This window comes from Falco peregrinus, chromosome 3 (genome assembly GCF_023634155.1).
Source record: "Falco peregrinus isolate bFalPer1 chromosome 3, bFalPer1.pri, whole genome shotgun sequence".
NCBI lineage: Eukaryota > Metazoa > Chordata > Aves > Falconiformes > Falconidae > Falco > Falco peregrinus.
In genome coordinates, this window is record NC_073723.1 from 56896342 (window position 1) to 56911698 (window position 15357).

The window sequence follows — 15357 nt, forward strand, 5'->3', positions numbered from 1 at the left end:
GGGCGGCACGCCGAGCCCGGGCACACAGAAGAGAAATACATTTGGCCCAACGTTCTACTGGGCTTGCTCAAACATAAACAAAACCCAAGACTTTTAGGTGGGGGAAAGAGAACCAACTGCTTCAGAGCTCTGCCGTAATCTGTCCACACTTTCAGCAACGTTGAAAGCATTCACTACTGATCCTGCTTTGGGCCATGAAACTGCTTTCTAGTGGCTAGTAGTACAATAGATCAGAATGGGAAACCATACTCTGAAAAGAGTCTGATTTCAGGAACAATATCAATAAAGCATTATTGAAGTTAAAGTCCAGGTTTTTCCTCAGCATTTATGCATATCTGCTCGGAAAACAAATTTGCAACAGGGTTTTTTTGGTTGAAGAACTGGCTACCACCTTAGTTTGCTAGTTGTAAAGCCTACAGTATAAATTAGAAATTGTGTGAGAACATCATTTATATATTTGCTTATTAGTTTAGGAATGGAAATAAAATAAATATATTAAAAAAGGGTGTGGGGGTATACTGAGACCACACCCATTTACAAGTTTTCTGATTAGACTGGAATGGCACAACTGAATAGAGGAGAAATAGGAGTTTCAGTACCAAATACTAACTCAGTATCACGCAAACGACTGCTTGCTGACTTGTTACCCAGTTGGTCTAGCTGCACATCAGACTAGAGAAACTGAAGTCACAACTAGGAATTACAACAAGCTATTCATTCTGTGGAACCCTCCTGTGTCACCAAACAATTCTATATTAACTATACAGGACAAGGACTCCCAGAGTATTTAAAGTACGTTAAAAGTTTATCGTTTTTTGCAAAATACAAAATTCATTGCATGTTTCAGAAGTTCCGTTAATCCAAGGTCAAAATTTAAGAAAGGTTACTGACATTCAATGTTCTCCTACTTCCCTAAGTGACACCAAGCATTTTCTACCACTGCAACAGGAATATTAAGACAGTAGAAACTGAGGTACATGGGGGGGGGGGAAAAATCAGCAGACACATACATAAACACACAATTTGAAACTACTGTGATAGTAATTGGTCATTACAATAGTCATAACATCAGAAAAGTTAATAATGCCAATGGCTTAAAAATGAAAAATTGTCATTTACTTGTAAGATTCTATTTGCTTAATAATGATCCTAGAACATCCTATTTCAAAGGTGTCCAGGAAAATGCTTGTTTAAGCAACTTCTTCCTCATTTTCAATTACTTCACAACATGCCCAGATGCCTTAAAATCTCAAAGCAAATTCCTGAGCCAGTTTTTCTGCTGGAAGTGAAAAAGATGTTTAGATGACATAATGGAGCCCAGTAGCTTTAAATGACAGACTTGACGACCACAGCTTCATTTATTGGGTGGGGGGATGGGGGTGAGGTGTCTTTTTTTTAAAAAAAAAAAAATATCTGTGCTAGACAGTTTTTAGAAGAAATTTATAGCTGAGACTTTAGTCCAAGCACAACAATACAAGCAAGTGCCTCTGTTTCAAATGACAGTTCACAAAACTTCCTCCCCTCACTTCCCCTCATTTCTGCTCTCTTCCTCTCACTTGATGCAAATACCCTTAACAATCTGCATCTTTCTTAGACAAGCACAGTGTAAGGTACAAGCAACTCATTTGAGACATTTTTTTCCTCTAAGAAATGTTAGAGTATTGAAACTTGTAATAAGCCTAGAATAGGACTATCCTTTTTAAAAGCCACCACCTCTGAAGGAGATTTGGCTGTATTTTACAACAGAAGCTTTTAGTCTTCCTGAAGGGGTTAGGTAACTGTAGCACCTCCATCTCAGTACCTAGTCTGTTCTTTTCCCGACATCGTCATTTTGGGTGATTATTTCACGGAGCAATTTGGAATAAACTTAAAGGAACTTGCATCTTTTGGAGACTTATTTCAGAAGGGGTAAATGCAAGACAGTTGTCCAATTTAGAAAAGGGAAGAGAATTCAAGTACTGCGATGAAACTGGCAAAAAGGTCGTTGTCTACTGTCAATGCAGTACCCACCAAAACAGTCATTTTTCTATTGTTATAATGAAGTAGCAGAGTCCTACCCCTACACTGCTTTAGTGCAGCACTGAGGATCAATGAAGGCCTGTATAATGCAAAGAACCATACATGAACACCGCAACAAGATCTTAAGTTTTTACTTCACCACCAGTTTTCCAACCAAAAAAATATTTAAAAATCACTTTCACAGCACACTGTGAGAATGCCATATGTAGCAACACTGTATTCTGCTTGATAAAGAGCAGCATCAGAAACAGCAATCAGTTAAAAAAGTTGATCAGAATTTCTTAACTCTAAACCAAACTACATCAGTTCACCTTGCTAGATTTTTAGAACTTGTAAAATAAAGACAACTGACATTAAGAATAAAAGCATGAGAAAGACAAATGTGAGCACTCTTTTTGCACTTAAAGCAAAAAGCTTAATCTAAAAATAATGACAATCAATATTTAGTTTTCATAGTCTATGATTACTTTGAGGTGTTTGATGCTCTACCCAGAATTTCATTTAGACACAGGATTATGACAGAATTTTTTGCTTGGTTTTTTTTCCTTGCACTGAGTTCTTGGAGCCATTTGTATATACAAAGTGAAGCTAACTGAGCTTACTCTTTTGTTACACTGCTTGGATGCAGCCAACAGGATTGCCTGGCACATCACCAAGGAAGTCCTCTGCGGGCTAGATTCAAATCTGTTTCTCATGTAACACCCAATTGTATTTACAGAGATAGTTAAGAGCCACCTTCCATGTACTTCAAATGAAAAGGTTCAGACTTTTGCATATATAAAGACACTGGTTTGTTAAATTGTCATGTGATGGCAGCACATAGTTTGACTTTTCATTTTGCCTGTGGTGAAGGATGGAAAGTTCACTGACATTGTGTCCACACACAATTTCTAATTAGTTTTTCAAGTATCAGGGGGAAGAAGAAAAAAAGGAACTCTCCTACTGTGCTTTCCCACTAAGTACTTTAGAATCTATCTTTTTTTTTAACTGAAACATATAAGCTCTGAATCATGCAAAATATGACCACCTCAGTTACATTAGTCTAATGTAACTGGGCAACTGGTAAGTTGTCAGACCATCCAAAGCAATAGTGACAGTCCATTCTCACAGTGCCAGCCTGATGGGTGGGATAAGTTAAAAAAAAACCAAACACTGAGGCATCACTGTATGCTCACGGTGTTTTCCATTTTGGTATTCAGAGTCAACCACTCTCTCTTGACATCAGTAGTTGTCATTTACCACTGCACCAACATAGTTAGAAGCAGCAAATTTGTTTTTAGTTTCATTAGCAGCTATACACTCTGTGCTATTCATCATATATAGGTGGGTCTCCATCGCTTGAAAACATTGAGAGTTTCTTTCCGTGATTCTGCACGTGATCTTCATTCATCTTCTCCAAAGCTTCGATCTAGAGAGCCAAAAATAAACCCATGCTGAATCATAAAACCATACCTGCACCAGAATGCTTCTGAACAGTGTTAAAAGGTAGCTTTAGATGACTGACCGGGTATATACAATATGCTATTTCAATGGTTCAGTCACATGTGTGGAGCAACATACTTTGGAAGCACAGCTTGAAACATCTGTTCTCAAAAGTAAAAGGAGCAGCTCTCTGTAGTTTCATGCTGTGTAACTGAAACGCACAAGTTGCAGGGAGGACTCCCTGGATGATTCTAAGACTTCAGCTGTATTCCTCAAAGTATAGAAGCGTCCCCCTCCCCAGCTCTAAACACCCCTGCTGTAACTCTGCCAATCCATCAGCACTAGAGAAATTCCAGGTAATACTAAGATTACAAATCCATTGCAACCTTTTTTAACAGTGAAAGCTGAAGACAGTTACACCTCAATGTTTTACGCAATCAAAGTAACACAGTACAGTAGCTTATTTTGATTTCAGATTGTGATGTTTGGATTACTTCCTCTTGTATTCTAGGGGAGATTAATTTTAGCTACTAGTGACTAAAGTCTTGAAATTTAAGGATGGGCTGCTCAAATTCACCTCTATGTAAACAGCCATGTAAGTCTTTCCCATAAAATTTATAAGCACGAAAGATGACATAAAACAACAACAAACCCCCACCCCAATGCTCACACCACAGTCAGTGAGGGAGTTGGGTTTTGTTTGATTAATTGATACATAAGGATTACGGAACAGTGACACTGCATTCTCTTTATCTCTTTCTGAGGACCTGCCCCAGGAGTTAACTAGCTTAAAGCTCCCACCTACTACGTGCTGGACGAGCATAAACCTACATTGTCACTAGGAATCAAGTAGAGTAGAACTGCCATGTTGCCTTTACTTTAGTTAGTAAATGTGGCATGTTTGACAACACATTTTTTATAAGTGTCTGATATCACGACACACACCTTGAAGAGTTACAGCCAAAATTTTAAAATTAAAAGCCAAAGGTGACTGAAGATTCCTAGTCCATATTAGCAAGATTTTAGGCTTGAAAGTTGAAAATGTTAGCTTAAACTTTAAATTCAAAGTCAGTTAAAATCTAAAACATGAAAAATAAGCAGTAGAACAATTATTATTTTTAACCCAGCTTTTGTTTCTCTGCACAACCTTTAACCTATGTAAGGAAAGACAACAAAACTAGCTTTTAAACTAAAACAGGTCACTAAATTTTCCTTAACAGTGAAAAAAGCAATTATGTGCAACATGAAGCCTTTTATACTTGGGAGAAGGGGGATCAGGAAAGGGGGTGGAGAAGTCTGTCAACCTCAGTTTCTAAAAATACTTGTACTAGGTTGAAATAATCAAGTTCTGAAAAAGAGATGCAGAATGATTGCTGAAATTATACTCACAAATGCTAATCATACAGACTAAACATTGAAAATTAAGGTATTACAATGGCTAACCAAATTAAAATGTTAAGACAACAGAAAAAGCTATACCTCTGCTTGGAAGTCTACTTCATTATCAGCTGTAATATTTAAACTGGAGACAGCATTGAAGAGTTCACGCTCATTAAGCGCTTCTGCCACACCTCCTTTCTGGAAGAACTGGTCAATACAAAAAGCATACATTAAACACCTACTACATGAAACAAAATATTCCTTTTCCTTCCCCAAGTTACAATTACAGTATTTAGTCAAAATGACATTTTTGCTTTTGTTGACTTACAGATAAAAGTAACTGAAAGTTTTAAATTCTAGTGGTACTGGTTTCTTCTCCCACACTATCCCTTTCGAAGAAGAACACCATCAGTATCGGCAATACTCAAGAGTAATCATATATATGTGGTGGTGATCATTTTTTACAGACATATTGGTTGACTTTCAGTTAGCTCTGAATTGACTATCTTGGAAAATATTCAGTGTAACAGAAGACTGTCAAATGCAGAGGTCCTACCTGTGAAACATTCCTACAGTCTCTGAACAAAAACTCAAGTCCATGAGGATGGGTTGGCTCCACAGACTGACTAACATCAATAAGCCAGACCTGTAGTCACAGAGAGATAGCAATTCACTGGGTATTAACATTTCATATTAGATTAAACCTTTCCTTCCCACACCAAGAGTAAGCTCACCTTCCCATCATGCCAAAGCATGTTGTATTCACTCAGATCTGCATGGACTAGGTTGCACTCCTTATACAACTGTTGCATCATCTGCAAGGAAACAAATTAATGAAGTACGCTACACCCCAAGTAACTGTCATTTGCACAACCGTAACAAAAAAATGCAACACACACAAAACCAAACGACACCCAAAAAACCTCCACCCTTCCCTAGTCACCCACCCCATTTACAGCATTTCTTTCAAATTTTTCAATGAAGTTCCATACAGAGCATCACAATTTTGGAAAACTGCCAGGAAACTAAGCTTTTATCACTGAGCTTAGCTTTGGCAAGTCAGAAGAATCAGTTTGGTAAACTCCTGTCAGCTCTGCCAACCAGTCCAAGTGCATGAGACAGATAAACATGTTCTCTAGATATACCTGTCATTCTCACCCGTCACACAGGAAATGAGTCTCCCAGTTTTAAATACTTAATCCTAACTAGTATGCACATACACTTGAAACACAGTTGCACTGGTCTACTGGTCTCAAGATTTGAGACACAGACCATTCATATTATCAAGCTGGATTTTTGGATGGTTGGGGTTTTTTTTAATATCTATAATGTAATAGTGAGTGGACAGTTCGCAGGTATGTATCATCTGAACCAATTACAGCAGATAACAGGAAAGTAAAGTATCCATTATGCTATATTATAATTTATTCTCTGATATCTAGATTTGCTATACGGGAGGGTGTAGAGGGGGCTATCCACTGGAGAGTGCTTAAGCATTGTAAATTAAGTAGTCAGTAAACCCTGAAGACTTCAGAGAATTTTCCAAACCACATACTGCTTCTATAAAAGGACTACTTGCTCATAATTCCTCTGCTGCTAAATATGTTATCAAATTCCAGCATGTTTTCCATTCAGATTAAGATTCAAATTTTTTAAATTTTTTTTTAGTGCATAATTTTTATTTATTCTAAGTCACACATTAAACAGCAGCAATAAGCCTTTGGACTCTGTATCTTGAAAGCAATGCAAGCATCCTGAAAAGTAAATAAATTGTGATTTGTCCTTCAAGTTTTTTGCCTAAAAGAAAATATAACCAAGAATTGGAGGAGAAATCAGCATTGTCTTACATTAAGAACCTGATAGTAGGCCTTTTTCATATCTTCACTATTAAGTGTTACATCCTTTAGTTTAGGAGCTGGGATTTGATCCTGGCCAATAAAAGACATAACCAAGACGTGTTTCTTAAGGATAACCACTTCAGGACAAGGAATTCCTGCATTTTGCATTCTGTGGATCAGAAAATAGATACTGATTAAGAAAACCAAAACAAAAATGCCAAAACACCTATGGTTCTAGTTCCTGCTTTTTCATTTCCAATCTTAGAGAGCTGTGTGTAAGAAACCTGATCCAGAGTCAAAGAGTCAGAGCTGAAAACCGAATAAATATATGTATTTCGCAAAGGAAAATTCAGATCAAAGCTGTAAGTGGATCTAAAAACACTCACTGAAAACTGATCACTTTTGTAGCTAGAGCGTGTTAACTTCATGGGTTTGTAAATTCTGCCACTGAATCACTGAAGATGCTGACCATTCATTACATGGTAAGAAACCAGAGTGCTATTCAATCCGTGCCAGTTTGCCTAAAAATCAATTTAAACTTTTACCCAGATGTAGTGTATCTTCCTTAAACAGAGAATAAGAAACTGACAGGCATTTGGCAACTACACTTTTTTATTATTTTACCTTGTTAAGTTATGCATTTCTTTCTCAGCCCACATACGAATAATCTTCCGTGGATTCAATTTACTGAAGCGATCTTTAAATCTGTAGTCATCCTTAATGTATTTGTCACGGTTCTTGAATTCATTAAGAGTTGTTTTAAACACTTTGATGGCACATTCTGGAGGTATAACTTTATCTTCAGATGCACTTCTCATAGAAAAAGTCAAATATATAACAAAGTTAACTATTCTCATCTTTACAAGCAAATGCATGGTGGTTTTGTTCTTAACTATTGCAAAATACAGCAATTTTTAATATAAAAGAACCGATTCACTTATCAAACTAGGAAACCAATTAAAGTTGAGTATAAGATTATATGATTAAGCTTATATATGAATGATTGGCTTTTGGCATTTTCATTGTATGTTGCTTATCAAATAGGTTCCATCTGCCAATTTATTAACTATGACATTTAAGTAAAATATTAACAACAGCCCTGCCCGTTAATAGATGTACCTGCTTCAAGAAATTACAAGTGGAAAAGGTCTCACATTAGAACAATAATGGTAGCATCGATGTTTTGTTAAGCACCACAAAGATGTTGCCCATTGAATGATACTGAGCAAAAGAACACTCCTGAATATCGCTCAAGCAAAGGTCAATTTAAAAAAACAACAAAAAAAGAGTGCATCTTTTTTCCCCCCTCCCGCCCCAGCTTACATCTCTCTCAACATCTCCAAATAGATTAACTGTATTTGGGTTTTATTTGTTCCTTTTGAAACACCACTAGTGGAAAGTGAATTAAATGCACTACAATCACTACTAACGTACTACAACCCTTCCAGCACGGTGATCTTTAAAACTGGACTCCTGCATGACTTGCAAAGCAAACAGCACCCCAACACTAATCTCAAGGTAACCCAAAAGTAACAAGCAGCACCTCCGCTGACCTGTACACACGGAGCTGATAACACAGTTATCTGTATGGAAAGACCATCTTCAGGTAGCCTATGATCATCATGATAGCTCTGTAGCCTAGGGCAAGTCAGTGGAAAGAGTTCCTCAAAATCTCAGGACTTTTTATAAAAAAGTAGTACATATTTTTCCACAGAAAGCTATAGTGGATATATTAGTGTTCATTAAATGGTCTCCAAGGAGGAAAGTGTGGATTATTTTTTTTTTTTTTTTTCAGTTTATGGTTGGTACCATTTGGTTTTCAAATTTTATTATTATCTGCATATACACAAATACAAACTTTTTTGTATGCCTCGAGAATGAAAAAAGTGCAAACAGTTGTAGTTTCTGCTTTTTTAAACCATCTCTGGTATTAAAGCTACCATCAGTAACAAACAATATACTTACTTTCCTCCATATGCATGAAAAACAACAGATTCTTTTCCTGTGCTGATGCAGCCTGTGATGGTCTCCAGCATCCCAGCATTGACCATCTTGTACAGAAGTAAACGCGTTTTAGGATCCACTGCTTTCTCCTACAGCCAAGAAATCAATACTCAATTTGTTAAAATAATTATTTGCTTTACAGTAAGTTTAGAGTATTTATATCTCCCAAGTGTTCAACTAGGTGGAAAGAATAATGTATTAAAAGCATTCTCAATTGACAGAGAGAAGGAAAAAAACAAAACAAACCAAAAGAACAGATAAAGCAAAGCCGAAGTGCTCCAGCACCATCATCTTGATATTTAATACTCTCAGGTACCTTATCAGCTGTGTAGAACATACAGTATTTTACCAGTTCCACAAAGTACAGACTGTGGCTCAAGAGCACTTTCTACAGTGCTTTTAAGAAGTCTTTACAAATCATGAATCACAATATCCCAAATATTATACTCCTTTTATATCAGTAACAATAAATACCCGAATTTAAAGAAGCCCATAGCAAGAATTACCAGAGGCCCTGCTCTGAACTCACCCATAAAGCTTATCAACTGACTTCTTACGTTATTAAATTAAGAGTTTACTTGGTCATTTCATCTTCCTGAAACCTGCTTTGAAGACAGATATTTGGAGCCACATGGTTCAGCTGCAGAGAACTAGTCCTCTGGATGGTTTCTATAAATAATTTCTAGACAGTTAATTCACTGTAGCTGATTAAGAGCCAAGTTTAGAAAGATAAAGAGAAAAAAATGACAACTGCTTGCTCTTATTTTGATACAGCTCTCACAGTAATGCAGATCAAATACAGACAGCCTTTTTCTAGTAGGAGCTGGCTGATACCATCCCCTTCAGCAATGATAACATGGTATTGCTTAACTGTTTTACTAAAAATGAAACTTTTCAAAAAATTACCAAAACAGTGTTAGTTGTTACACAAGATGAAAAGTATACAGAGAGATTTTATTAAAAACATACAGCAGTGGAGTGCTCCTTCTTTTCATGGAGCCTTGCACTACGACGCTCCTCAGAATAGGCATGTTGCTTTAAGGCATTGAAGACTTGATTTGACAACTTTAAGTCCATCCCGATTCCATCCCCAACTTGGAATTCAGGTGCGAACTACAAGTAGAAGTAACAGAACTTTAAGTATTGCTACTAGCAGACACCAGAAGTTGGCACAAGCAGAAATTTCTCGTTCTGATTTGGAAAAACCTAGGATCAATTAGGACCTATGTGAAAGCTACTTTGTATATTGTTGTCACTATGTTAAAAAACATATTGCTCTAAACACAGAACTTGAAGTTCTTCCCAAACTGATATGAGATTACCTAACATCCTGTAAAAATAGCACTTGCAGCATTTCCTTATCAGCAGAAGTTGCACCACTTACATGAAAGAAAACAGAAGGTATAAACAGACTGAAAATCTGCAAGTCAAACAATTGACTGACAATAAGTTACTTGGCTCATCAGGCAAAATGACCTAAAAAAAAAAAAATTAGGTTACACAATAGCTATGCTTTTCAAAAACAGTCTTGGTATTTTATTTGCCTGTGTACCAAACTTGCTGATAGTTATGTTTTGCCAAAACAGTTCTGTGCAGATTCTTGAATCATGGTCATGAACAAATTATTATTAAATAAAAACCTGCAGAATTCAAACTGCCAATTTGAATAACTAATCCAAACACTGCATTGCTTTCATCCAATGGAAAAAAAGGAAAAAGAAAATAATCAGCACTGTATACAGTAGCACAGATGGACGTGCATTAGTTCTTTGGTTGAATTACAGCATTCAAGTTTTACACACAAAGTAAGTTTCCCTAAGTCTTCACTTACATTTTCCATACGAGCAGTGTTCTTTCTTCCACATACCACTTCATCATGTTTAGTAGTAATGTCTTTTCCTTTTCCTATGAAGCCCTTTCTTGGTGTAGTAGTAGGTTTATCTGCCAACAGTGAGAAAAATAAGTCACTTTATATCTAAACAAGCATTAATTAATGCTCATGGAGGTTCCATAATGCCACAAAAGTAACAATTTTATTTATTAAACAGAATAAAATGCTTCAAATTTTATGATCTTAATGCAGTCTTCTCTTACCCTAAAGGTGACAGCTTAGCTTTTGCTATGTTATGACTGACTTCTACATCTTCTCTGGGGTGTCTGACATGTTTTTGATGTGTTAAAGACAGGAATTCAATTATCATGTGCAGGTGCCCCTAGCCAAATGTAGATGACAGACACAGAAATCCCACAATACTTTCCACTTATAATAGTTATTTTGCTAGATTCAGCCGCCAAACCATTATCCTGAAGTTACCCGCCCAGCTTCCTGCAGAACACCTCCCAACTGGGTGACCTGATTTTACATACAACTGGCATGTCTCCTTAAGTTAAATACAATTAATTTAACTATGTCATATTCTTAGGTCTATTAACTGAAGAAACTGTATTGTTTAGAACTGCCACACACCTGCTCTATAAGGATCATGACGGGTATCCTGCCAATCAACCTCATCCTCAGAGCTGTCACTGTCATAGGGATGCACCTTCCGATAATTTTCAAAGGATATAGAGACTGGAGAAACAAAACAAATAAGAATGTCCGCGATTATCAGCAGTTTGCTACTTCCTCACAGCTCTGTCACCCTACTCAGAGTGCCAGGAATATCTCCAAAGCAAAAAAATACTTCTTCTGATAAGGGTACCTTTGCTATCTCCATTGATCTTCCTCTCTTCACGCCGAAGCTGTGCATCATATTCCCTGTCAAATTCCATCTGCAGCATCTGAGCTAGCATTAGGTCACTAGAAGTATCAATATTTTCTCCTGTAATAAATGGTCCTTCAGCAACACTATGCAAAATGAAAACAGAAACTTAAAAAATTAAATACAGTAACCTAAACAGAAATGTTTCTTTGTAACATTTCATTACTCATAGAAAAGATTTCATGCAGAACTGCATGGAAACTAGTGGATCTACACTGTTCGCCCCCCTCCCAGACAACACTAAATATTAATAGAGCATGACTTCATTTCTCTTTGCCACTTCTTTACCATGCAAATGCTAAACTTTTACTCACCTTCCATTCTGTAATAAGCCCTGTTTTTAAGATGCCCTTTATGAAAGCGAAAGGCGGCATACAAGTGTATGTGTGTAGCTATATATATATATATTTAAATATGTTTATAAACAAACTAATAAAAACTTAGAAAATCCCCAACAACCAAAGAGTGCTGCTTTGCTCTGCTTCACAGAAAAGACTGTAGGCAAAATCTGTATAAATTTAGAACTAGTAAGCTCTTGGTCTATGTTTAGAGCTTCCAAGTATTAGGAAGATACAGGTGATACACCCGACAGTTCTTGAAAGAACATTGTACACTGTTAACAAAAGTCTTGAAAAAGGAAGAAAAAAAGTGTTTCTGATATTTCTCAAAACACAGCTTACGGACTGTTTTAGAGCACTCAAAACAATGCAAAGAAAATATCAAGAAGGAAGGGTGACAGAGGAGAGAAACTAAGGAAAAGTTTTAACTGGGGAAACCATCGTCACTGAAAAAGGCCTGAAGAAGCGGAGTTAGGCAAAGCGTTTACTGTATCATGATTTATTAAGCACACTGTAAGAAATACACAAGAGACAGAAGGATGGCTTCACAACTCTGGAGAGTTGTGAACTAATCCAGGACTTAAACTTACGCAACCACTTCAGGAAAAGCAGCATTTTCTTCTTCCAGCTGCAGCTCTTTCGCCAGCTGTTCACTCATTACCTCAGCAAGGGAACAGGATATTGATGCTGTGTTAGGGGCTCCCCATGGACACTGTAAATAAACATTTTATTCAGTGGCAACACAATAGGGTAATTAGCTATCACTGGCTCTAAAATAAGCTCATGTAATCTTATAAGAGCTTGTCTTCCATACTTAGGGAATTATGATGAACTAAAGTACAGAAAATATCTCAAAGAGTAGTTTCATAAACTCAATCGGGAGAACTGTGATTGAAAGGATGTTGATGTTCACTTACTAATGGGGGAAAAAAAAGCATTGGCTTGTTATTGTCAGTACCCTCTGAAGACAGGGGCAGGGCCTTCCAGGAGAGTCTGCTTACGAGCATACACAGTCTATGTAAAATTTCTCTTGGAATAACACAACAGTAATAGTTTATGCACAGCTTGCTCGCCCATTTCTAGAACCCTAAAAGGGCAGCCAACACAAACAGCCTCTGGAAAACGCAGAGGCATGCACACAACTTTGCTTGGGGAGGCGGGGGCTGGGAAATGACAAATCCAACCAAGTTGTGACTCACTGCCTACCTCCTTGATAACTAAACTCACTTAGACCCAATTCCCTGCTCAGCAACAGTGCTTGGAGAGGAGGAACTCATTTATCAGGGTCCAACAGCAGCTCCCTTCACCAAGATAACTGCCGGCAGCAGCAAACCGTGCCATACCCTGCCTTAACGCAGCTCACTCCTCACGGAATAACTGACCCTTGTTTTGCTGACACCACTTCACAGCGTGCTCTCGACGGCCTCAGCCCGCTCAGGGGCAGACGGGCTGGAGCTACCGCCGTGCCTGCCCCCTGCCGTCAGCGACGGGCGCCCAGAGACGGTGCCCGTGCACCGACATGCCTTTGTCCTCCCCCACCTCCCGGGACCCAGGCCCGCGGCGGCCGTAACTGGACGGCCCCGGCAAGTCGAGGTGCCGCGGGAGGCCACGGGGTGCCGGACACCGCGGCCCGCGCCAGGGCCAGGGCCTAGCAGCGCCCGGCCGCCGCCGTTAAGGCCCGGCGGGCCTGCGCCCGCGCCCTCCGCCCTGCCCGCGCTCACCTTGCTCTGCCAGGCGGGGCCCGGCCCGGCGTCGGGAGCGGCGGCGACTCCGACCGAGTCCATCTGCGCATGCAATGGCGGGCGGCGGCGCAGCAACAGCAGCGGGGGGGCTCTGCTCCGGGCAGCGACGCTCCCTCTGCCAAACCTTCCGGGTTCTCCCCGCTGCCCCTTGCCGTCAGCTGCCGTCAGGCTCCCCATTGGGCGGCGGCACAGGGCCGCACCCGCCTTTCCGGTGATGTCACCGGGGTGGCCGTGGGGTCACCGGCGGGGGCTGGAGGCTCTCGGCGTGGCCCGCGAGTGGAGGCGGCGGCAGCGGGTGGAGCGCGATGGCAGCGGGGGCGGTGCTCACCGCAAGATAGACGGCGGAACCGAGGGAAGGCGCGGGGGAACACAAGCGAGCAAATTAATTTGATCCTGATCCCACAATATATTAAATATTAATATTAATAATGTTGTATAAATATATATACACGTTTATATATAATCTTTGTATATTATTAATAGGAAATATTAATATTAATAATGTAAACACAAAATCAGGTCCTTCGTGTGTGATCTGATAGCTGTTACATCTCAGTTTTATATGTAACATTTATCTGGGAAATAGTACTGTGATTAAAATGCCCCATGTGCAGGACTGGGGCAACCGGATAGTGTTTTGCTGCAACACAGTCACTGTTTCCAGTCTGGTCAAACAAGCATCACAGCAGGAAAGAAGTGATGCCTGAAAACCTCCCCAGGCCTGGCTCACCAGCAGGTATCTGCAAACATAGACAAATGTGCCATCACGGCCACCAGTGACAACCAGAAAACTAGCCTAGCGAAGCTGGCTGGCTGCAGGAGAAGCAGTCAGGGGTCATACAGCCCCTGCAGCACCCCCAGCCTGCTCAGAGTAAGTTCCCTGTTACACATCTAGCAAAGCCGTTGGTGCCAGGGCAGGCCCAGTAAAAGCCACTCTCAACTCTCAGCCCTGCAAGAATCAGCTTAGTTGGCCAAAGTCCATCTAATTTGTCTTTAACAACCTGCAATGACGGACATTAACGTTCTCCCATAACAACCTGTTCCAGTGTTTGTTATTGCAGAAAGTCCCCAACTAAAGGGCAGGCTGTTCGGAAGAGGGAGAGACCCAAGTTGCAGCACACAACCTGCAGGTGTGACACAGGTGTGTGCCATGGAGGCATTACAAAATCATAGAATCATTTAGGTTGGAAAAGACCTTTAAGATGACATCAAGTCCGACCATTAACCTAGCCCTGCCAAGTGCTAGTATGGCTTTGTCTGGTGATGTGGTACCAGTGTGGTTCTTATCCTCTCTGCCTCTTAGCCCTGGCAGAAATAATTTCTTTCCTTTTGCAGCTGCCTTTCGGGGTGTGAAGATTGCTGCCACGCCCCTTCAATCATCTTTAGCTAAATTTATCAGTTTTATAAATGAGCAGAATGTCAAAGCAATGTCCTGCTGCCCCAAGAAATCATTGTTTTAACACAGCTGTACAAGCACTGATTAAGAAAATGGGTTTGGGTAGTTTTTGATTCAAAAAGGCATTAACAATGACTTAATAATCCTATGCCTTTTTATTCAGCTTTTCATTATCAGAAATAAGTCTTCTGTATTAGTCTCTTAAATATTACCTGATCAGGCCTTGATCCCGTGACCTCTTATATGAATGGGTCAAGGTTTGAACTGAATTACATTAAGAAGTAATCTACAAAACGACATGTAAACAAAATAATTTGCCACACATTCACATTGCCTAACAAACACAGTTAAAAATCTAGATAGAGCAGAAACTACCCTTCATATTACTCAAAATAATTCCAAAGCTACATAGCAATTACTTAATATGTAATTCAAGTTGGTCATGATAAACATCAG

At 39.4% G+C, this 15357-nt stretch overlaps 1 protein-coding gene across 2 annotated transcripts; it reads right to left on the minus strand.

Annotated features, from left to right (window-relative positions):
* Positions 1-2134: 2134 nt before the first annotated feature.
* On the minus strand, positions 2135-13779 carry RIOK3 (RIO kinase 3). Of its 2 annotated transcripts, none has more exons than XM_055800501.1 (13): positions 13485-13779; positions 12354-12475; positions 11366-11511; positions 11131-11235; positions 10495-10604; positions 9633-9776; positions 8625-8752; positions 7284-7472; positions 6669-6828; positions 5556-5636; positions 5378-5467; positions 4921-5028; positions 2135-3427 (listed from the first exon to the last, which is right to left on the minus strand). In XM_055800501.1, exons 1-13 carry the CDS (start codon positions 13680-13682, stop codon positions 3326-3328), a joined length of 1683 nt encoding a protein of 560 aa, XP_055656476.1. In that variant the 5' UTR covers positions 13683-13779; the 3' UTR covers positions 2135-3325. The 2 variants fall into 2 exon arrangements, with proteins under 2 accessions (XP_055656476.1, XP_055656477.1); XM_055800502.1 differs by having other exon boundaries at positions 7284-7469; positions 13485-13776.
* Positions 13780-15357: the final 1578 nt, after the last annotated feature.

Excerpts from the sequence above, each read along its gene's own strand:
- RIOK3 (XM_055800501.1), bottom strand. The coding sequence starts at position 13,682 with ATGGGGAGCCTGACGGCAGCTGACGGCAAGGGGCAGCGGGGAGAACCC. Across the intron at positions 10,605-11,130 it reads TCATGATCCTTATAGAGCAG|ATAAACCTACTACTACACCA; the intron begins GTGTGTGGCAGT and ends CACTGTTGGCAG. Across the intron at positions 5,029-5,377 it reads ACTGTAGGAATGTTTCACAG|TTCTTCCAGAAAGGAGGTGT; the intron begins GTAGGACCTCTG and ends TGTATTGACCAG.